At 40.0% G+C, this 19,060-nt stretch overlaps 1 protein-coding gene across 1 annotated transcript in view; it reads left to right on the forward strand.

Annotated features, from left to right (window-relative positions):
• BZW2 (basic leucine zipper and W2 domains 2) overlaps nucleotides 1-1,504 on the forward strand; it is a 55,559-nt gene extending 54,055 nt beyond the window's left edge. The window contains exon 12 of the mRNA XM_082753749.1: nucleotides 1,048-1,504. Within this exon, the coding sequence (XP_082609875.1) occupies nucleotides 1,048-1,076 (29 nt within the window). The 3' untranslated portion in view covers nucleotides 1,077-1,504. The remainder of the gene's footprint in view (nucleotides 1-1,047) is intronic.
• The last annotated feature ends 17,556 nt before the right edge of the window (nucleotides 1,505-19,060 follow it).

Genomic DNA, 19,060 nt, shown 5'->3' on the forward strand with positions numbered 1-19,060 from the left:
ATAGCTAGGGATATAATTCTTAGTGTTCATTTGCATCCCTGCAATGTTGATTCTTTTAGACTTTTAGTGGGAACTTAGTAATGCTAAGGAACAGGTAAGTCTTTGTAGCAATTCACATATATATATAGAAAAACAAAAATGATAGCTCCTTTCACACTGTATACTAGCAATCTTGGTTAAAAACACTTTTATACCCTTTAATCTTCTGCTTGTATGCCATTCTGTTTTTCTTTTTCACCCTTTTCTGCATGTCCCTTCTCCCAGATTTCCTTAGTTACGAAGTCCAGTACCACTGAAGGCAAAGTATTGCTGTTAGTATATGCAGATTGTGTTAGATCAGATTTCTCAGAGCAAACTTGCTATATTTGTGTCAACAAGCCCTTTCCTGTCAGGTGAACACCAAGACAGAAATGCAATATGATGCAAAATAGCTTTAGGTGACAAAAACAGTGTGCATGTTCCTAAATTACTAATTAATGTTATACTATACAAATCATTTAAAAAATATATATCTTTTGTACTGATTCCATACCTGCTGTAGAGTAGTAGTCTGTATGATGATCATGACTGATATTTGCAGAGCAAATAGGTAAAAGGGTGCTTCCTGGATAATAGCAGTACAGCCTACGCAGAGATTAGAAGAGCAAACAAAGGATGCTGATTCTTAATTAAACTCAGCTTGGATATGCGTTGGTTGGCTCTGCGGATGAGGACCAGAATCATTCATGGTAAGCTAGAGTCATAGAACATCCCGAGTTGAAAGGGATGCACAAGGACCATCAAATCCAACTCGTAGTAACATGTAACTAGTGACAGATCCCTAAACTAAGAACTACCCTGTGGAGCGTAACAGTGTAGATCTTTGTCTTCTGAAGCTGTGCATTGCTTTCTGGTTTACTCTCTTTAATCTGTCAACCCTTCCTAGGAGGTACTAGGTGTGATGAAAATTTTAACTGGAGTGTTGGAAGGATATTCTGTTATTTTTAAGGAACCACATCCGTGTCCTTGTGCAAACTACATGAAATATTTTACTTTCTTCTCTTCTAGAGTCGGAGTCTGAAGGGGAAGAAAACTAAGATGGTTTAACAAAGCACAGTCTCAATCTAGGTTAATGCCAAATGCGCTTGGGAATGCCGTACTGTTCAAGCAAAGAGGCTTTACTTCAGTGTCATACAGAAAACTATAGGCTAGGCTTTCCTTTTGTTTAGAAGAATAAAGGTTTTTAATGGAGCCCTGAGGCATTAGATGCTTTACTTGGGACTCTACCTCTGGTTCATTGTACACTAACTTAGGCAAAGACATTCAGCAAGGAGCCATATAGAAAAAGTGAGATGAGATACTTATGGACTCCTTTTTATTAACGGTCTTTTTCAGGTACTATGGTATATGAACACTCCAATTTCTGTTTATAGAACTGTTTGGTCTGTGTTTGTAGCTCAATATTGGCTTGTGTATGTGATTTGACACCACCACATTTTTTTGAATAAATAGCTTTTATATCTTACTCTTGTGGTGTTAGTGTGTTTTACAGATTTGGTTTGCCCCTAAGTTCTCATGATTCTTCGAGTAAAAATTACACAAGAATGGCAAGAGACTGTTTTCACACTTATTATTTCACATTTGTTATTCACAAAATGAACATCAATACTTAATAGGGTTCAATGGACAGATTAGTGAGATTCCATAGCAAAAACTAATGGATTCAATTACTTACAAAAATGTACGGAAACAAATCCACAGTCTCAGTTTTGCATGTACAAAAGTTCTGCAAATAATAAGTAGATTAATGTCTTTTTCCATTCAGACTACACTCTATGGGGATGGTTAAGTTTTGCAAGAAAAAAAAGCATTCATTTTAGAAGCATTAACTTCAAAGCATGCATGATGTCTGAAATCTGAAACATTTTTATGCCAGGGTGATGTTACAGATCACAAGATATTTGACTGAAGTACACAAATAAATATATAAACTTCTCAAGACCCATCTGGCTTTCTATAATATACCCTCATGCCTTGATGTGATGTAATTTACAACTCCAGTGCCTGAAACCTGGCTAAGATGTTGCATAAATAAAGCCAGTGTGCAGCTTTATACATTCATTCAAGCCTCAAAACCCAAGCCCAGAATGAGATGTCTGACATTGTGGGAAAACTCAGCCTACCCTCATGATAAAAGCTTCTGGAGCTTGTGGATGTGAGCTGGACAGCAAAGGCCCTGTGCAGCATGGTCTCCTGACTGACCTCTTTTTCACAGAGCAGTCAATCGGATAACAGTTGCTGCCATTTCACTTTCCACAGCCCAAATTACTGTGTAATAGTCATCTTCTGCTTCACTCCTGCCTCTGCTGTCCATGCCTCTAACCATGCCAGTGCTGAGAATTGCTAGGGCAGTGAATCAGTTTGCCAGTATGTCACACCCCGCCAGTTCATCTTCTCCTTAAGAATGTGTTATTTAAAACACTGCATCCTTCCCTTTAAACAGAGTTAAATCCACATAAATGAGAAATTGAATTGGTAAGGTTTTGAAAAAGGAAACATACTTAAAGGGGGAAAGAAACAGGGAAGCATAATTAACTACTGAAATTGTGTATTTTGGAATTAGAAACCAATAAGCTATCTAACAGTACAGATTTTTCTGATGGGAAAAGTCAACACAATGTAAACCACAGACCCTGTGGTTTCAAGTCTTACCTCGGTGTGTATCTAGCTTTACAGGAAGCAGCAGAGAGCAAGCAGAAATCAAGTACTGTTGAAGGCCAGCTTTCCATCTAGAACAATATTTATTTTTGAACAGGTATTGATCTTTCAAAGGGGAAATGTATAACATGAGTCCAGTAACTTATAGCAACAGTAAGCAGACACTTGGACTGTCATATTATAAAACAGAATTGTTGAATTAGCTGTATGCTTTTCATTCTGGTCTTTGTTATTACAGAAAATAAATCTGCCAGGCACTACTGACCTGAGATGATCTCTTCACAAGTTCTGCAGCTGCAATATAATATCAATTCATTATTGACACAGAACCACTATTGCTGGAAACGTTTCAAATTTAAGAAATGTGCTTTTCAAAGGTAGTAATGAATATTCAGTTGTGTCTGTGTAAAAACTACTTTTCCACATAATCTAAACAAAGCTGATTTCAATGGAGCCAATCTAGAATAATGCACAAAGGACACAATGACACACCTGTGGGTGAGATTGCCAGGGGCTGGTGAGATGTGTCTGGTTGCAGGCTGGCTGAGCCATCTGCTGGAGAGAATAAACATTGTCAGCAATAATCACTGGCAAAACAGCTTGTCTTCAATGCGTCTGCATTATGCATACCTACAAGCCATGCACCCATCACAGATACAGGATGCAGTTGTCTCCTACTCCCTTAGTTGCTGGGTTGGAAGGAAATGGGTGTTTTTAGGGTGGGGCCAAGTAGACACCTCCTGCAAGCCCCTTTCAGCTTGCCCACGCTCAGCTGATCTCATAATTTGTTTAGGCAGGATTTCTGATACTGGTTTTCAGGATCAGTTCAGTTAGGGACTTTCCGTGCACATACATTATCAAGCAGTATTTAGGATGTATGCTGGAAGGTGAACTAGGTGGGGGCACAAATACAAACACAGCTGATTTGCATCCAACTGAATTTCAATACAACTGTGTGGGATGATTAGGCTTTGCAAAAAGCCTGTGACAGAATCCGAACAGAGGTTTTGATGTGACTCTCCCCAGGCAGAGCACCAATCTATAGCAGCCTTTATAGAGTCCAAATCTCAGTTAAAAAAAATCCCCAGCCGTAAGCATTTCTTCAACACAAGCCATAAATTAGTATTCCTCTTCTAGAGAAGTGAAAATTACAGTCAATGCTAAATATATTCTTCAAATCTGGAGTCAGTTATCATATAAAATAAAAATAAACTTCCAAAAAAAAAGTTTCATAAAATGTATTTATTTTGAAATATCAGTGGAAACTAAATGTCAGAACTATAAGTATCTCTTTTACTCAGCAGTAAATTGCAATAGGATGCACTTTAAAATGGGGATTACTGAATTTGAAGGTGAAGGTGGGATTACTGAAGGTGATTCCTCCCTTCTGGCCTCTCCCTTTTGAAACCATGCTGAGGTTTTAACTAAGAGCCATTTATATTGCTTTAAAGCAATCTTCTAGCATGCAAGTGCTCTCCAGGAGAGGGATTGCATCGTACCTGCGATGCAAAAATGAGTTAGGCTTTATGGCCTCCTCAGTTAAAGCACTCGTTAGGGACCTGAAAGGTGCGGATACAGTTTTTATTTCTTACTGCTTCTATGCCATTGTACTGCAGCCTTATAACAAAGGGAGCTCCTACCCCACAGAGGCCTGTAATCCTAAACATCCCAGAACAGCAATGAGTTGATGCTCCTTTCAGCTCTTCCAGCAGCAATCCTACTCCCCTCCTTGCTGTGCTTTGGCTGATAAGAGATTTACTCCCAGAACACTCAGTACAACCTTACTCACCTGATCCCTCTTACCTGCTGGGCCAGCACATCCCAAACCCAGCAGCCTGTGCCAAAACAAGTGATGGAGAAGTCCCTGGGCTTGTCCCTGGGGTAGCTCCAGGACGGTGAAGTGAGGAGGGGCTCCTCCAGCACCAAGGCAGCAGCTCCAGGCTGGCGAGACCCTGTGCAGGCACCCAGGGCCCAGCCCCTTCCCACACCTGGGAGAGGGATACCTGGGTGATTTTGTGTGAGAGTTAATATGTCTTCACAGAAGTGGTTCTCAATAATTAGTTCTAGCAATTTATTAACCAATTGGCAAATTAAAGATTTACTTTATAGATTCTCTCTTTGTTGAGTTAAATCTATATGTATTTTTTCTAAAAAACTTAACTACACAAAACCAGTGAACTCCAGTAAACACTCCCTTCTGATTAAGGCCCTGACCATTAATGCTTTTGTCAATACATTTGAAAAACTGTTCTTGAACATTACTTTGAAATATAAATAAAATATATAACTATTAAAAATGCTTACTATAAATTCAATATAAATATTTTTAAATATTGTTGCTAAATATATAAATTTTCAAATGTATTTATGCATTATATTTAAGTACCCTTAAAGATATACAAATAAAACATTTTTATAAAATGTAAAAGTATTTAGATAAAAAACATTTAAAATATACACTCAGGAGAAAGTCACAGCACTAACATAATATATGTGTAAAGGAAAATATTTAGATACAAAATATTTTGACGAGAACTCAATTTCAATCCATGGGATAAGTTACTTCTATATGAATAAACTAGCTTGTTACTTAAATACTTCCCAAATACATTCATAGATATTTTGAGAGCATTCATAGCTTTACTCCACAACTTTGATAAAAATGTTCACAAAATTCAGAACACCTGTTTTTTGAAGCATTGTTCACAAATAATGAATTCTTTTAGCCTGAATGCAGGCACTTTCTTAGAATTCACCCTATCTGTAGCGTTAATTGAGGTGACAAACACAAGATCCAGCCTTCCTCCTGGCTGTGCTCTAAGAAATGGCTGGGCAACTATTTTAAGAAACAGACACAGCTGATCACCTAGCTATTGATACTGCTTTTGGTTTCCTTCCAATACCTCTAAGCTATGCATTTTTTTACCCCTGCAGTTTTTTGAAGTAAGATTTTAAGGCTATTAGAAATCCCTTGAAAGACCAATTCTTATCTCAAGCATAATTCATGATACACAGTTCATCAATAACTTTACGTGTAACGTAGGACTGCCATAGAACCTCAGACACGGCCCAGGACACACGGTGCCCTCTGGATGTACATATACACTGCAGAAGCTTCTCCTCCTACTGCTTCTTTTGAGGGGCTTGAGAAACACACTCCAGAAGGACTCCTGTTCTGTACGAAGAGATAAGAGTAGGTTCTCTTAGATCATGGATAAGACTTCAAAGTACCAAGCATCTCATGCGTATTTGAGAAACGTGGTCTACTGGGAGGTGTGCCTGCCAATGGCAGAAGGGTCGCAGGAGATGATCTTTAAGGTCCCCTCCAAACCAAACCATTCTGTGGTTCTTTTGTCTGGCATACAATGGAGAGCTGAGTGTGGTCAGAGGTGCCTTTACTGAGATGCTCAGTTTACCTGGAAATAACATTTCTCTGACACCTCAAAAGGATTCACTTCGCATTCCTGACATGTTCATGGACAAGAGTAAATACCTTTAAAAATCCCATTTACACATTATTTTTTTTTTGGTTGTTTAAAATAAGGCTCATGGGCTGATGAAGACAAAACAGCCCTTCCTCAAAAAGAGCTACAAATAACATCACACAGGTTAATTACAGCCAGTCCTCCAACAGTGGCTGACCTGTGCTGCTTATGAAGGAACAACACAAAGATGAAATGCATAAATATCTTTCCAAAAAGGGGGAAAAGAAGCAACACCTTTCAATTTTACTGCAAATATCCCAGGTGTGAAAGGCGTGGGGAGGATTAAAAGTGAATCTCCAGGGGCTGTGGTTCTTCCTGCAGCAGGCCTGGCTGTGTTAGCAGGGTTTCATGTGCTCTGCCCTGCACTGGAGAGCTCTCCTGCCTGTCAAAAGGCACAAAGCTGCTCCTGGAGGAGCCTAAGGCTGGCTGCTGGACTGTACATTGTCAGTGGTCTGCCCTGGGTAAACTCCTGTGCCCTCAGAAGGAGCCATGGGAATGCTTGGAGGTGATCCAGACATGAAGGAGGGTGAACAGCATTGGCCTACTTCCTCTCTGCCTCTCCCACCAGGGAAGGTAAGCTCAGAGGAAGAGAAATGCATGTTTCAGGCTCAGTGGTCACCCAGCAACCACAGAGCACGACCAATGCGATGGCTCTGTTTTGCAAACGCACAGGACATACCTACTACCTGCTGGAGAGGCATTGCTGTCTTACCTACCATCATCTCCCAGTCAGCAAGAAGAAAGAGGCCTGTGCTGAAACTGCTAATGTGGCACAGCTGTAGGCCAACACAGCATTTAGGTAATTGAATCTGCCACTGCTGTGGTTGCCAGGTACCAGAAATTCTATTTGAATACATATGATTTTTTTTTTTAAAGACCCTGAATAAAAAAAATAACTACATTGTCGCAACTTCATAATGATAACACATCGCTATGATAACACAGTCCCTTTCAGAACATGAACTGCCTGAGATTTTCCCTCAATGAAGTTTAGGAACATTGCTGACAGGCCAGCCTGACTCTCTCTATCACTACTAGCTATTGCTGGGATATTTGAATAATGCTGGCAGTCATAAATTATTCCAGAAGAAATAACAAAATAGTATTGTTGATGTATCCAAGGATACGACCAAAATTAGTTTTATAGGCAGACCTATGTTATGACACCCACTCATCTAGCTGGGAAAAATCAATAAGCTTTCAAGTACATCAGTCCTTTTCTAGGTCCAAAATAGAAGCAGCAGACTTGAAAAAATAAATCCCAACTGAGAACAACAGCTCGAAAATTTAGTTAGATTTGTACCAATGAGACCACCCGAGAGAAAATAGATGGTATCTGTGATACAGAAGGACATTCTAAGGGTAAGTCAGCAGGCAGGAGGAAATTATAAGGGACTATCTGCAAGGAAAAAGGCAGATAATTTATAGTTTGTGGCATATGAAGGATAAATCAGTGGAATAAAAGGTTAATCTCTGCCTTTTGCTGTGTTGATGACAAAGAAATTCAAATATAGGAGATTCAGGCTTCTCCACCTTTGTTCAAGGGTCACAGACAACGCTACACCAGGCAGGAACAAAATGGTGCTTACCACGTGGCTGGGTGCCCATCCCTGCACCAAGTATGTCCCTTCCCGTGACAATAGTAACCTTTGAGTCCAAGCCTTGTGCAATGCCAATGCAAAGACGTCTTCTGAAAGAGCCCCACAATGAGACTGTAATTTCACAACTAGACAGTTCTCTTGCACCATGATATGGGAGCAGCATATGAACAGACCTGGAAGATTTTCCCCTTGTTTGAGTATTATGAACATTTTTCTGTTGTTTTATTGAGACAGTAGAATTCTGGGGTTAACAGAAGCAGAGTTACATTTCTTTTTGCTGTCGCAGAATTCCTACTCTGAGCTTCAGATATTAGCACATTTAGTAGCCTCAGAACATGGAAAGCTGTTCCACAAGAAATCATTAAGTCTGACTTTAAATCAAAGGGTATCTCATCCTGTAGCCAGCTGAACGCATCTGGGAAAAGGGAAACACTGTCTGTTCCCAGATGGATCACTTCTCACTTACCATGGTAACTCACCTAGCTCACCCTCACAGGCTGGCACAGGCTTCCAGAAAGTCTTGGAACATTTTGTCACCCAGTACAAGGTCTGGCTCTGCAATCTACCACAGGGGCTGGGGCAGTGACATTTTTTGGACTCTCCTTGGTGCCCCTCCAGTGTGCCCACAGCCTCCTGGCCAGGCCCAGGGGAAGCTGAGCACATGGCCTGCATCTGTTGGCACACTTTTACTCTTGCTTGGGAAAATCTGTGTCAAACACAAAAATACTCACAGCAGTCAGATTTGTTTGGATACATCCTCTGAAGATCCCAAATAGGGCAGTATTTTGGCAGGGGAAAACTCAACTCCTGGAAACACTGCAAAAAGAGAGAGAGAGAAGGAGCATCCAGTACCACTCCCGAGATGGGTATGGGACACAAACAACTGGACAGAGATAATTTGGAATAACTACATAAATCAAGGTCATGTACTGCCACTTCTGTACCACATATATATATGTGGTATATATATATATACACACACACTCAGGTGCTGCTCTTACAGTCACACCACAGAATCCTGTTACAGACAGAGATTGCTTTATCTCCACTTCTTCCCTTTTATTTTGGCTTTCAACTTCATTTTGTACATATTCAGATTCAGTCTCCTTTACATGTTATCTTTGCTTTGTTTGTGTGGGTAGTTTTATTAATTTTGCAACAGCTAGTTATAGTTAAGTGATTTATGTACCATATACATTACTATAGTTATGTTTATGATTTTTTTTTCTTCTTTAAAGAAGCCTTCCTGAAACAGCAGCCGATGGTGCTCCTTTAGCTGAAGAAGTCTAAGGGCAAAATGCACCTCAAAAGATACAGGCACACATCTGGATGATTTATTTAAGCCTAAATAACACAATTTTTCTTTCAAGGACTAGAGAAGCAAATGGCCACTTATTTATGCTCTGCCTGTGTGAAAAATCACCTCCGTACCTTCCAAAACTTGAACAGGATAAATCACATGCAAGAATCAGATGTAGGCAAGAAAAATTAATATGTATAAATCAAATGTATATGAATTTATCTACTAAAGAAGTGCTGAAGCAACTGGTTCTCACAACCCTAGACTCCAAATGGTTTCCACAGGGTTTGGGAGAGGTCCGTCTCCAGTTACAGCTTTCAGACTACTGACCAAAGAGGAACACATGGTGGTGCTGATGTTGCAAAGCAACCCTGAATTTTTAATATGAAAAAGGCATGGAGGAAAAGTGCAGTCTTCTTGAGAATACTAATCCTCAGAGAGGAAGAAAAAGTACAGCTTCATCCCATCTCAAGGGAAGAATACAGTAGGGACAACTTAATAAGTTAGGTTGGAACCTAAGAGTAAACTCATGGAAAAGCACAAAAGCATTGGCTTCTGCAGACATCAGTGAGAGTGACAACAGAGCAACAACCTTCCAGGTGAAGTCCTGCATCAGTGTGAGGGTCTGAATTATGCTGTAGGTGACATTTAAACTGAAATTTTCTTTCCTTGAAATTCATGCTAGTTGTTCTCACAAAAGTCACTTAAAATATCAGAAACACAGAGATTTTTTGAAATTCTCACAGGTTCTCATTCCACTGCATAAAATGGAAATGATAGAAAACCACATATTCCCCCAAGATGAAGGCATCAGAAGCAGAAACTTCCAGTTCTAGGAAGGCATTGAACCTTTAATTATGTTACTGACCCACTGTTCACCAGCCATCTTTCACTGCTGTGCTAGCCTGTAATGTGCAGAAATTCATCTTTCTTCAGAGGCAAAATAGCAAACACAAGTCACAAATCTCGGTAAAATACCAATAAATAGACATGATAAAGCACTGGGGAAAAAAAAAAAAAAAAGATTAAAAATATCAAGTGAATGTGCTCTGTTCTCCTATTGCATAGGTATCTGCTTCATTTGGTTAGTGCAGGGGATGTGCCTTCAACACAGGAATGTCAAACAGAAGAAGCATTCGATTTGGAAGAATGGTCCTAGCAGCAACCACAGTCAAGGATTTACCTAGTATTTGGGGTAAATCCTGTACTTTAGCGGCATCTTTTACGCTGTTTTGTCAGACTTGTGACTTCTTGTCTTTTGTCTCTGAGCTGGAGATGACACTCGAGTCAGACAACAAGATACCAGGAAATACTGCATGAAATCATGACAACAGAAACTTCTAGGGATGAAGTGGTAGGCTGTCAACCCCAGCACAGATACAGCACTGAGAAGAGGAAAGACACCTTATGTCCACTCCTGCTGGTCTTCTCAGAGACAAACATAGAATCACAGAATCATTAAGGTTGGAAAAGACCTCCAAGATTCTCTGGTCCAACCATCAAACCACCATCGGTATCATCCACTAAACCATGTCCCTAAGCACCACGTCCAACCTTTCCTTGAACACCCCCAGGGATGGTGACACTACCACCTCCCTGAGCAATCCGTTCTAATGCCTGACCACTCTTTCTGAGAAGAAATTTCTCCTGATGTCCAACCTAAACATCTTACCACCAACAGTCAGAACTGAGACTGTAAAGAAACATTGACTTGCTGTTAACATGGAGAAGGCCATAAAGCCTACCTGACTTTTGTTAATCCACTTCTGTTTTAACATCACTTGTAATAGCTAAGAGCACTCATAATATCTATGACCACTCATGTCAGCAATCCCACTGAATGCCTGCAAAGAAGCACTGCAGTGCACTCACAGGCAGTCAGTGCTCCAGGCCCATGTACTCCTTACATGATTGATAGCTTGCTTTGCCTAAATTACATGAAGAAATATTTCCCAGTGAAAAGCAGACTTTAAGAGCTCTTTATGTTAAGTGTCTCATACTCTCTTATGGCTGGACACTTTAAAAAGTTCCCATGACTTGCCACTGCTGAAATGGCCTTGTTTTTTTGGGAGCATCAGAGTTATTACTGCTGTGTAGGCTGCTGTGTCTCTCAGCAGGATCAGCAAGGCAAGCAGCACTATGTATATTGTTAGTTGCCATGACTTCAGCTGCTCTAGGAAATTTGTGCTGTAAGACAAGCTTCCATACACATTTGGAGGAAAAAACACTCCTGGAGTGGCAGGCTGGCACCTTCCAGAGCTGACATCTCTCACTCGAGCACAGAAAGTGGAAACAAAACACAGTTGACACAGTGGTCAACAGTAAAAAAAATGCCTTCCAGCTCATCCTGAGAAGTAAGTTAATTATTTTAAGTTCAAAATCCACCACCATTTAAAATTTTCTCCAGTACTAAATAAGTTTAGATTTGCCGTTATACTTACATTCGGTGTACTTTCTGTAAAGCACAGTCAATGCAAATTTTCTCTCATTTTGTGATCGTCATTCATTTCCTTAAAAAAAAAAAAAAAAAAAAAAAAAAAAAAAGAAAGAAAGAAAAAAGAAAATGGAACAGCATTAAACCCTGTGTTCTTCCTTCATCCCTTACAGTTGGCCTTTCTTACTCCCTTGCCTAAGGTTCCTTTACCTATGTGAAGATACATTAACTAAATGAGGGCTGTATTGCCACACTAACAGGGCATGCTTTTTTATAAACTGCATAGAAAAAAGTAACTGCATAGGGAAAAAAGCCGTAATGCCTAGCTGATTCATATAAATCCGTATTGACTGATTGCTGTATTGTCTAGTGCTGACTAGCACGTGAAAACCACAGCTTCAAAGAGATGAACCCTAATGTGGGAATGACGTGTCATGCAGGCTGACAATCCAGACAGTAAAAAGAGGTGAGTCTTGGGACCGTGAGAAGAAATTTTGGTGAAAGATAAGCCATGTCCTATCAACTTTATCATTCTTTCAGGGAAACTGTAATAAGCAAATTTAACTGACAGAAAATTCCTTTGTGCTTAAGGGATTAATTACTTATTGCAAATATCAGTACCTGGCTGTCAGCTTACATTAACATCCCTAACCCAGATGTTTGGCACTGATAGCCTTAGCAGAAAGCCTTAGATAGAAGACTGATAGAAGACTTGATAAGCAGCTAACCTGTAGGATAAAATATGAAGCTAAGTCTAAGCCTATAAGCTTAAGCTTAGCTAGCTTAAAGTCAGCAGTGCTCTCCACGCAAAGACAGACTGATGGTCACAGTGGTATGTTTGCTGCTCTACAGGAGCTGGATGTATAACTCAACAGCGAGAAATAAGTTCAGAGTAAGTGCAAGACTTTGTGTTTTCATCCTCAAACACTAGATATCACCTGACACTCCAAGTCACAAACTGTGGTGAGGGCTGTTTCGTCTTTGGTAGTTTCTAGGCACCTGCTGCACAATCAGCATCATCTGCTTGCAAGAAGACCACTGGGAAGAACTGTGCTACCAGATAAGAATGTTCCTGAACACTCAAGTTACTTCACATATTTGAGGAAGGCTAGAAATTCACTCACTGCTTTCAAGGGAAAAGACCAAATGGTGAAACTGCTTCCCAGCTTGTGCACAGATGACTGTGGATATTAAGCAGAACTGGCTGGCAGTGGCAGATTGCTAACAAGAGGAAACAGCCATGGCTTTTTCTTTATGTTCCTTACACACACTAAAAAGTATTGCACTCACATTACTGGCAGCTCGTGGCTGTAGGTCTCCTCTTTGCAAGAAAAGAAGCTACTCTGCTCTATTAAAGAGATGTTTTAAAGAAAGATGAATTGCTAGGGGCACAGAGTATTATTACTTACCAACTGCTTCAAAACGTATGTCAGGTGTCTGAGTTATGACACTACTTTAAGACTATGGTATTATGAAAGAAATTGGGTTCTTTAGATTTATCTGCTGAATTTAGAACCATTTACTGTTCATATTTTCAAGATTTTGTTCAAAACAGTTGTTTCTGAAAGATTCGCACATCATCATAAGACCGCAGCAGCTAACTTTACTATAGATAAGCCAAGCTCATGGAGCAGGGTGAGCATATTACAAACATATACATTATGTAGTTAGGGCTGGTGAATAAAACACCTTCCCATACGTTCTGTCTACCTTGCCTTTTCTAATACTTCTCAGCTTTCTGTGGCCCTGAATAAAGGGGGGAAAAAAAAAGTATTTATTTACTGGTAATCATTAAGCAAATGGTATAGTGCTAGGGAAAAATACATTCACTTGCAACTCATGCCCTTGAGAAAGAAAAAATCAGTTGGGTGTGTTTTGGAATGAACTTGCTTATCTGGAGTATGTACAACACAGACCAGCTGAAAGAATGAGGTGAAGCTGAAGTGCAACATTTTTTTTCTTAAACTGAAAATATGCATTTCTGAGAATAAATAACTGATTTCTTTTTTGATCTACACTTTTAACTTGTGACTGGCCTAGAGAATGCTTGTGCCACGATTTAATACAGTTTTACAACACAGTATGCCATCATTTTTGACTTATGAAGGAAGATAACCTTTACGTGCAGTGGCTTGATGTGCTAAATGAAAAGAAAGGACCTGTTGGAATCACACGGGTCACTGGATCCGGTCACTAGCAGCGCAGGCCTCTAACAGCCTGCTGTGCTCCCTGAGCTAACTGTGTAGTCTCCACATATGCTGCTGAAATGTAAAAGACTAAATCCCACAGTCATAATCTCATGCCACGGGTAGAAAAATAGGCAGAACAGGACTCTCACCTTTGGTATTTGGGGTCCTTGGTGAAGGGTAACATGAAGGGGAGCAGCTCAGTAGAAAAGCACCTATGGAGCTGGTAGACTAGCTGAACATGGGCCAGCAGTGTGCTCCTGTGGCAAAAACAGCTGACCACAGGTGGGGCTGCATTAAAAGCATTGACAGTGGGTGGGAAGAACGGATTACTCTTCTTTACTCAGCACACCTCTAATACCACTTCTTGGGTTTGGCTCCTGAGTTCAAGAAAGTTACTGACAAACTGGGGAGAGGCCAGAGGGCCACCTGAACAGCTAGAGGGCTGAACTGTGTAATGTATGAGGAGAGGCTTATTTAACCTAGATAAAAGGAGACTGACTGCAGTCTTCCACTCTCTAAATGGAGTTAGAGCAAAGCTGGAGCCAGACTTTTCTGACCGTGACACAGCAAAAAAATGAGGTAATGGCACACACTGCAACAAACTTAATTCTGATAATGGAAACGTTTTCACTGAGAGTACTCAAGGACAGGAACAAGTTGCCCTACCAGGTTGTGGAAGCCCCATAGTTGGAGATGTTCCAAGATTTGACTGGACATGGCCCTGAGCAACCTGTTTTACCACAGGAGCTAGCCCTACTTCAAGCTGAAGGTTAGATCAGATGATCTCTGGGGGCCCCTTCCAAATTATCTTTTTTTTTAATTTATTTTTTTTCCCAGGCACATGACTCACCAGAAACCTCACAGGCCCAGCACCAACAGTGACACAGTCAATAGGCACACCTAATGATGAGCACTTATCTAAGAAGCTTACATCAGACTCTCGGTGCTTGATTTTTCCTTAGTGATATAAACCTTTTTTCCCCATCCTTCCACTCACGTAGGACAAGCTCAGGCCTTCCTCTACTGTTCTTCTACATACTTGTAAACATTTCAGATTTCTGCTTCTTGGCATGTGATATCTGATTACTTCAAGATTTCTTGGAATGCTTCCAGGGAATCACCTAGGAAAGCATTCAGTGGATGGTATCCATTTTTCCTTCAAACCAAAACCAAGTGGTGATGGTTTCCACCTGAACATGATCAAGTGGTAACCTTTGGGAGGTGATGATAACAAGAACCCACAGCAGACAGAAGACCCATAAAAACTTCACTTAATTTTAAAACTATTGATTCTCCCCACTGCTTCCTCTCTGCTGTTAACATGTCTTGTTAATCTCAGAGTTATATCTTATATAACTCTGTCTTATATCGAACATTGAAGTTTGCTGGTTTTATCTCAGACCCGAAGAAGAGAATGTGATGGTGGATCAGGTGCCAGCACACTGCACTGATATGAACGATCCCCCCACCTCCCGGTAGAACAGAGCATAGTGAATATCCTCTCCAAAAGCCAATCTATGCTGCAGGTCTGTCTCTATAGAGACACACAAATGCCTTGTATTTAATGCCACAAATATATTTCAGTTTGTCTGCAGGAAATATTAGCCCACTCAGCTGCCTGGATCTAGAAGTCTGTCTTTTTCTCTTTCAGACGTAACTAAAATCAGCTCATTCTGAATATTTACCTTGAGCAGAAGAAAGAGGCTTTGTGTCAAGCCTTTGACGTGTTACTGTTCAATATACAACTATTCTGCTATTTTCAGCCTCTGGTTACTTGTTTCTTTAATACATTAGATACAACAAACTCTCCTTATCCTAATCCTCTATCAGCTTAATTCAGAATGGATTTTAAATAATGCTGAAAGGCAAATCTTACAATTATGATAAGAGCTTCAGAAAATCCCAAGACCTAGCTTTTAATCCTATGAAACCAGTATTTGCCTTTTAAAATGTTTTTAGAAGGCTGACCTCTGAAATACAAAAAATAATATTTTTAAAATCAATGTCCTGGTTTTGTTGTTGTTGTTGTTGTTTGTTTGTTTTTTCCTTCCTCTCTCACCTGTCTATAGATGTAACAGGGACAAACTTCACCAAGACTATCTTTTGTCTGGAAAGCACTATTCATGGGACAATACAAAAGAAACGGGTATCAACTGAATTAACTAATAGACATGCTATTGTTATACTCAAACGTTATTTTCACCCACTGCATGGTGGATCATGGGATTTTAAAAAAAGATTCAGTCCTGAACAATGGCTTCACAGTTGCCTGTCACTAGTTTTGCTTGAAAAGAGACTCCATTCTAAGTAGCTTTCTAACAGTGATTTAATTTTCAAGGCTTAACTCAAGAGCTTTATGCCATTTTGATTTTGGTCAGAAAGTTTCTTAAAGAATACATCCAGCATTTATCATTCTAAAAGTAAAGATGAATGAATTGTTCTTTGATCATTAGTCATTTGTAACCGCTCGTCAGAATTATTAAACTGATAATTTGCTACATCTTTGTGCTTCTGGAGGAGCTATTTTCAGACCTAGCTGTGGGTTGCTCTAGCCTCTGTACTTAAATGGCATGTTTTCCTGTCCTAATTTCCCCTTTCTCTGTTTACAATGAGTTTTATTCACTAAAAATAAATAAAAGTCCAAAAGAGTTTTGTATATTTTTTCTTCTGTACAGAGAAGTTTCATCCCATACAACACAGGCAAGCTTATTCTATACACCAGAATTGAACATAATGAACATCAGCATAAAGCACTGTTCCAACACCTGGTCCATCTACACCTGGCACCCATATGATGGCCATACGATCCCTGAACAGATAGATACACCTTGCTTATGCTGTCTTCAGTGCCTGGTGCCAGAAAGGGCTTCCTTAAGGCTGGGGGTGGAATGGCACAGGCACAATAGTGCTGCTGGTAAACCCACTTTGTTCCAGGAAGCAGAGAGAAATTCACTTCTGTGGGCAAATACTTACCATGGCACAGTGAGTTCATGACAAACAATACGGTAAATAGCTGGGGCATGGCCGCTGGACATTTGCACTGAATTTAGCTCTTAAAAAAATATTGCTGCAGACAAGGTTTTAAGTGTCCCCTTTATTGACTCCATATATTCTTCCTGCTGCTTTACTGGTAACCAGGGTGACTAATTGACCTGGCGGAATAATTGAGGTAGTTCAGGTGACCAAGATGACTCAGACTTCCTTTTTTAGTGACAAGAAATGGCTTGATACAGGAACCTCTACTTTCCATGGAGAGATGCAGTTGATCATACACAGACTGTAAATGTCATTTTGATTTACAGACTTCGTTGACTGTAGCACAGACCCTGCAGCTATCAGCAAACTTCAGACACACTTCTGTGCCAAGCACAGGGACGTGCTTTAGTGGTCAGGTGCCAAGGTAGTTTGAGCCCTTTATATACTCCATGATAAGGTAGCTGAGACCCTCTCCCCTTGTTCATATTCACCATGTGCCTCAACACTAACATTTAAAAATGCCAACCGTGTACAATAAATATTTTAAATAAAACTTAGACTGTAGATGCTTGTCTTGGTTTTTGGGCTGATGCAGTAAGCTTTAGAAACAATCCTATGGGACCTTTTTGCATATACAAAAGAAAAATGAGAAATTCTCTAGATGCTGCATCATCATAGCTACAAATACGACATTATTGTTTGTAAGACTATCATTTGGAGTTTTCCTATAATGCCTTAAAGGAAGCAAAAAGCCTGATGCTAGACTTAAAAACAAACAATCAAAAAACAAGTTCCAAGAAAACACACACACACAGAACCAACCAAAAAAAAAACACACAACAAAACAAGCAGAAATACCAAGACAAGCAGGCAGAGAAGAAAATTGTGCAAGGTGCATTTCAGATTTCCTACAAATTTTCATGGAATCAGCAAGTGTTGAACAAGCCTGATTGTCTTGCAACTCAGTTCATAGCATTTAGTCCCACTATCTGTATTTTTTCCTACTTTCACAAGTATTTCGTTTATACATTGAAGGAGAGAAAGTCAAAGTAAAGGCCAATTGATACTAATTACAAAGTACAGATCCTGCATGTGGCATTCCTGCTCTGGAAAATACCTGGCTTGCTTTACCCCAGCTTTTCTCCTCCCTGATTTTGATGTGCATGAGAGACTTTATACAAACAACAGGGAAGAAAAATGACTGTGAGACAAAGAATGAAAGGAACTGCTCAGAGTGCTGTCAACTGCTCATTGTAAACCTGGGAAAAATAAAGCGATAAAAATCAATTTCTGCAAACAATGTTTTAGGTACTCTGTACTAGTACAAAGCAAGATTAGGTGTCATAATGTCGTAATTTTAAGCCAATGGTATACACTTCAAGACAACTTAGTATATACTCGTGCCTCCACATTTCAAATTTGTACTCAGAAGTGACACAGGCCTTTAGATTTCAGGCACATAATAAGTAAAATAAAAGAGCAACAATAATGTGGGATTGCAGCCTACTGATACAGAAGAGATTTTGCCCAAATGCTCAGTTTGAATTGAATGTTTCCACAGGAGGCCCCATGCAGAAAACCTCCTTGAAATCACCAGTCTATATGGAAATGAATAGTGAAGAACCAAAGTGTCTCTGCTTGAAGCTCTGTTGAGTTGCAAGAAGCATGCTGGCAGCAAGCCCTGGCAGCTCTGCATTTTCACTCCCCTCTCTCCCTCTAGGAGCTCTTCCTTTTGCCCAGTCCGTCAGGGCTGCCCCAGCAGCAGCACAAGTGCCCAGTGTTCTCTCCCCCCATCGCAGTTTCCCATGGAAGAACAACTAATTTACACTGTTTGTAGCTCCTCCTGTTGCCAGCAGTGCCATTGAAAGGCAAGAAAAAAGGGCAGGAGAACAAAGAGTGTGCAAGGAAGCGGAGAATAGGCATCGGAAAAAGTGGGGGAAGAACAGGAAAAGTCATATTCTGCTCTTGGTTATGTCTGGCAGCTTGGGGATTAATGTCACAGATGGGAGTGCAGAATTTGTCCCCTACAGAGACAAAGGGCGAGGAGACATACTTAGGATTCTCACTTGGACCAGCTGTTTAAATAACTAAGCTTTAAAAAAAAATATAAAATCAAGTAAACACTATCTATGCTTTACCTACAGAGAAGGAAGATTCATCTCCAACTACAAAAGTGCCTTGTTGTAACCGACAATTTGAAACAATTCACTAAAAAAAAAAAAAAAAAAAAAAAAAAAAAAGACAATTAGTTCTAGCCAGAACCAGAATATGATACAGGTTCTTCAGCCTGATAAGAACAGGAGCACAGGCATACTTCTGGCCACTACCAGAAATTAGAGCACTTGTGCAGCTCAGTGCTGTAAAAGCAAGTTTTGTAT

Source organism: Aythya marila (assembly GCF_965140915.1).
Source record: "Aythya marila genome assembly, chromosome: 2".
In the NCBI taxonomy this organism is placed as follows: domain Eukaryota; kingdom Metazoa; phylum Chordata; class Aves; order Anseriformes; family Anatidae; genus Aythya; species Aythya marila.